Raw genomic sequence first — 5,539 nt, forward strand, 5'->3', positions numbered from 1 at the left:
TGTCCTTTAGGTCGCGCTAGATTCCTAGCCCGAAGCGGGCCGCTCCCGCGTCGGGACCGAAAGTCCTAGCTCTCGGCCGCATCGCGGGCCCGATAGACTGCCTATGTCTGTTCTTCTAGTTCAGGGCTGCGGAGAGCCGCGTCCCAACGCTCTTTGGTGTTGTCCTTGTCGCTGCGTAACGCGGAGCACAGCCGGAGCATATGTTCGAAGTCTGCTACGCTACCGCATCGCGGGCCAGTGTATGAAGCCAAGGCTTCGGGAAATATTTTGCTTATTAATAGGGGATTGAGATAGGTCCCCGTCTGCAAGAGCCTCAGGGTGAGAGCTTGGGGTCTGTTTGCCTTTATGTGCGGAGGCGGATATGGTCTGCGCAGCAAGTAAAAAGTGTTTCGCGAGTTTGTTGTATGACAGAAGATGGCCCCTGCAGTACGTAACCTCCAAACCTGGCTGCCCTAGCGCCACGCGGTCTGTAAGCCCTCGCGCAGCGTCGTGAGCCGACTCGTTGAGATTAGTCGGGGCTCCGTCAAATTCTCCGATGTGTGCGGGAAACCAAATGATCGTGTGGAGGTTAACGTCCTTGCCGCGGAGGATCGCCAGGGCCTGTCTAGAAACGGTGCCCTTGGCAAAGGCTCTCACTGCCGCCCTCGAGTCACTGTGTATTCTGGTTGTCTTGTAATTCATGAGTGCCAGGGCGATGGCTACCTGTTCGGCCGTCTCTGGATCTGTTGTATATACAAACGCGGAATTCGTGACGTTTCCTCTACCATCCAGGCAATCCGCGGTGAACAGTCTCCTGCTTGGTTCGAACGCCGCATCAAAGGAAGTGCTTTTTTCTACTCGTTCCCTGGCTTTCTCGAGCAGGGCTCTGGCTCTAGCTCGCCTTCTGCCCACGTTGTGTAATGGGTGTACGTTCCTCGGAAGAGGCGTGACCGTGATGAAGTCCCTCAGCTTCCTCTGCATCTCACAGTGCTTATCTTCAACCCTGGCGGGCGAGATGCCTACCCTCTTCAAGATTTGTCTTCCGGACTGTGTGGTGGAGAGTCGTGGTGGAGCTCTCTAGTGCGTCTCGGCAATCTCTTCTAGAGTGTTGTGCATGCCCAACTGCATGAGCCTCTCGGCCTTCATATATATGGGTAACCCCAGGGCTCTCTTAATCACCTTTCTCAGGAGCGCTTTGAGTTTGTCGCTCTTCGCCCTCTGCCATTCGTGCATTGCAGCGACGTTGGCAAAGTGACAGAGAGCAAGGCGTACATCAACCGGACGACGTTGTCTTCACGTAGGCCTTGCTGTCGGTTGGTGACTCTCTTGATGAGTCTAATAACGTTGTCCGCCTTCTTGGTGAGACGGACGATCGTTTGGTTGTTGGAACCTTTGGCTTCGATTGCCATCCCGAGGACCCGGATAGAATCCACCCTAGGGATGGTTTTGCCGTCCCTCGTACGCAGGGTGATGTAGGTTTCCTCCGGGGATTTCCAGTCCTTGGGTTTGGGTCCCCTTCTTTTTGGTCTGTACAGTAAGAGTTCCAGTTTCTTAAGTGAGCACCTGAGCCCCATGGGAAAGAGATATTCTCCATGACGTCGATCACCTCCTGCAGTTCTGGCCACGATCTGGCCTGTGCGCCAGATTGTGACATCGTCCGCGTGTATTGTGTGCTCGACGCCGTCAATCTCAGCGAGCCTCTTGTACAGCCCGATCATCGAGAGGTTGAAGAGGGTCGGCGAGATGACTGCTATCTGCGGCGTACCCCTGTTGCCCAGCTTCGTCGTTTCGGCCGTCAGACCTTAAGGCTGGTAGGCCTTAAGCGTGGCCGTTCTGCCGGTCAGGAAAGATTTGACGTAGCCGTAGAAGTGCTTTCCCAGATTGAGGCCCGATATCGTTTTCAGCTCGAAAGAGTGGAGCATGTTGTCGAACGCCTTTTCCATGTCCAGGCCCAGGACAGCCCTCGTGCCTCTCGTCTTGCAGTCGATTATGTGGTGCTTTAGGAACATCATGGCGTCTTGTGTAGATAAACCCGGCCTAAATCCGATCATCGCTTGCGGGTAGATTTCGTGCTCTTCCAGGTAGCGGGAGAGCCGATTTAATATGGCATGCTCTGCGACCATTACCACGCACGAGGTAAGCGAAATTGGGCGTAGGTTCTCGAGACCGCGTGTCTTGCCAGGTTTTGGGTTAAGGGGGGACGCGGCTTTCGCATCGCGAAAAATGACCGAAAAACCGATTTTTCGAAAATCACATTTTCAGTTTTTATAACCCTTTCTCTACCTGATTCCAAAATATCTTCCCTGAAAACCGCTTAGAAGTGCTTTAAAAAAATTGTTGTATCAGCCACGGCGACGAGAAGTTTTGCGGAAATCGCAAAAAGACGGTGTTTTTCAAGCCACGACATCTCCGTAACGGCGCAACCGAACGCCGCCATCTTGGTCGCAACAGAAAGAGCATTTCTTCAGCTTCAAATCTGCCGCCTTCCCGGCCTCTTCCGAGCGAAAACAAATGCAGAAAAAGCAAAAGTTTCGAGGTCTCGCGGAGGTTCCTGATTGGCGGCGCGCGCCACGTGACAGCGGCGCGCGGCCCCGTTGGTCTCCGGAGCGGTTGCCCCTAGCAACGGCGGGCGAAGTGCCGCGCGTCGTCTGCTCTTCCCGAGGCTACGTTCTCCATCGCCCGTATCACGAGCCTCTCCATAGTTTCGGTAGCGGCTCAGAAGCTCTGTGGCGTAGTTTCGCGTTGGATCTCGGCTGTGATCATGGATCGGCGACGGCACAAGAAGAAATACAAAACTTCGCATCAATTTGGCAGCCGTAAGCGCAAGTCTCCGATGCCCAAAAGTAAAGCGTCATCAAGAGCTTCCAGTGCTGATTCTGCTGATGTTCAGTGCGGCGCGGACGTCGTGGACACACAGCAGCAGTTCCCTCAATGTATGGATGCTTCGGACCGACAACCAAGCACCTCGCGCGCCGACGTCTCGGACCCGCGACGACGCACTTCGGGCGCCGACGACTCGGACCCGCGACCAAGCACCTCGGGCGCCGACTTCTCGGATCCGGGACCAAGCACCTCACGCGCCGACGACTCAGACCCGCGACCAAGCACTTCACCCGCCGACGACTCGGACCCGCGACCAAGCACCTCGCGCGTGGATGAAACGCAGTCGAGATTCGGCAGTACAATTCAGGCTCACTTGGAACCGCACTACATATCGATAGAAGCTTCTCGTCGGCGAGCCGAGACAGTGCAAGCATCACTCAGTTCTGTTTCGGCGACCGAAAGAAAAATGAAGCTCACAGGTGAGAGAGGAAGTTGTGCCAATGTGGAGCTGGCGGATGAGTTTTTGGTTGTGCAGGTCACAGCATTGAATGCTTTGTACAAGAATGCCTTGTGCCAAGAATGCTCTCAGCCGGGACTGACTGTTCATTTGGGAACAAGGCATGGATTGGCTGCACGAATGCTACTGACCTGCAATGCCTGCGGCGTTGTTGCAAGTGAATGGTCATCGCCGCGAGTAGAGGGTGGTAAGGCTTTTGACGTGAATATGCGTGCAATGCAAGCAATTAAAACCACCGGCAGAGGGGCAACTGCACTGACTGACTTTTGGTCAGTAATGAACGTTTCACACAGAGGCTTGCACCATAAGACATTCCAAAGACACCTGAAATCAAAATTCAGGCCTGCTGGTGGGATGGCTGCAGCAAGTCTCTTTTCTGATGCTGTGGCAGCCGTGCGGAAAGTTTACAGCGAAATGGACCTGGCATTCACAAAAAATGTGACGGTAGTCTACGACGGCACATGGATGACACGTGGTCATGCATCCCATATTGGTGCGGGCACAATAATTGAATTTTACACTGGTCTGGTGCTTGACTGCGTTGTGCTCTCGAACAGATGCCATGGATGCACACTTGGGCCGAAAGAAAACGATGAAGGCTACAGTGAATGGAAAGAGAATCACGTGTGCCAAAAGAACACCGATGCAAACTCAAGCCGTATGGAGGTCGAGGCAGCGTTGATCTTGTTCAGAAGGTCACTGGAAAGGAATGACCTCCGCTACACATGTGTTGTTTGTGATGGGGATAGCCGTACCTTCCAGGCCCTTTGTGAAGACAAGGCTTATGGCTTCATTACATTCAACAAAGAGGTCTGTATCAATCACGTTAAAAAGAGGATGGGTAGAGCCCTGCGAACACTTGTCTCAAAAAGCAGAAGTAAACCAATTGGAGGGAAGGGTGGCCTGACCCAAGACCTAATCAAAAAGCTCACCAATTATTATGGCATGGCCATACGTAACAATAGTGAAGTAGATGATATGCAAAGGGCCATAATGGCAACCTTTTATCATATCACTTCAACAGATAAAGACCCTCATCATGAGCTCTGCCCTCCAGGACCCCTGAGCTGGTGCAGACACCAGGCTGCAGAAGCTGAAGGTAAAGCTCCGCCAGAACACAAGTACAAATTGGCAACACATGTTTCAGCTGCGTTGCTGCCTGTGTATCAACGCCTCTCGGATCCTCAGCTACTCAGCCGTTGCCAAGGCAAGAAGACTCAGAATGCAGCCGAGAGTCTCCACGCTGTCATTTGGTCAATTCTACCAAAAGAGCAAAATGCTTCATTGATCGCAGCGGAGACAGCTGTCAATGAGGCAGTCTGCAAGTACAATGCTGGAACGCTTCGTGCATACAGACAGTTTTGTGCCTAACTTGGCTTGAAGCCAGGAAAGCATTCCCTTCAAAGAGCTGCAGAAAAGGATGCCCTACGAAAAAAAAAGGCATCGAAAAAACATCAGATGAAAGGCCACATGCCCAAGAAGCCCAAGGACTACAATCCTGATGCATTTTAGGAGAGTGTAGGCAAGGCAAAACTTTGAAGGCCTTTTTCTCAAAACTGTGTTTTTGCCTTTCTGTTCAGTTTGCGGAGCTGATTTCTTTGTTACCGTTTGGCCTATTCTGACTCTGTTTTTTTGTCTTGTTCCTTGGGCTACAGTGCAGGTCGTGACATTCTTGCTTTTGGGCCTTGACGTTTTATAAATTTATGATGTGGCTATTTGTTCACCTTGAAAGTGTGCTTGATACGAAGGTAACATAAAAAATGACACTCCAAAAAAATTTGTGTTGAAAAAAACAAAAGCAAGAATGTCACGACCTTCAGCGTGCATTTAGCTATGCAATCAGTACTTAACAAGCCTTCTATCACGTTTTTTATGTTCCCCAGGCTCTTCACAAAGTTCGAGGTTGAAACATTCTGCTCAATCAAATTTAATAAAATGTTCTTAAGGTATCACTCTGAAACTTTTATGGAAGCATCAGGGAGATATTCTAAACATTTGTGCCAATTTTAATCAAAATCTATGAAGAAATAAGGAAGTTGATTTTCAAAGCCACGTCCCCCCTTAAGTATGGTGTTGGCCGTCTTCCACCCGTCTGGGATCTTGCCGCTTCTCCACGTGTCGTTTACAATTTCGGTGAAGCACTCGATCGAGTCGTCGTCCAGGTTTTGGAGTGTCCTGTTAATGATCCGGTCTGGCCCGGGGGCCGATCTGCCATTGAGG

At 51.5% G+C, this 5,539-nt stretch overlaps 1 protein-coding gene and 1 pseudogene across 1 annotated transcript; one reads left to right on the forward strand and one right to left on the reverse strand.

Annotated features, from left to right (window-relative positions):
• Window positions 1-1,781: 1,781 nt before the first annotated feature.
• Window positions 1,782-2,102, reverse strand: LOC142590690 (uncharacterized). Its single transcript, XM_075703141.1, has one exon. The coding sequence runs from the start codon at window positions 2,100-2,102 to the stop codon at window positions 1,782-1,784; it is 321 nt and encodes a 106-aa protein (XP_075559256.1).
• A 638-nt stretch (window positions 2,103-2,740) lies between these two features.
• On the forward strand, window positions 2,741-4,961 carry LOC142590769 (uncharacterized; annotated as a pseudogene).
• Window positions 4,962-5,539: the final 578 nt, after the last annotated feature.

This window comes from Dermacentor variabilis, chromosome 1, assembly GCF_050947875.1.
Source record: "Dermacentor variabilis isolate Ectoservices chromosome 1, ASM5094787v1, whole genome shotgun sequence".
Classification (NCBI taxonomy): Eukaryota; Metazoa; Arthropoda; class Arachnida; order Ixodida; family Ixodidae; genus Dermacentor; species Dermacentor variabilis.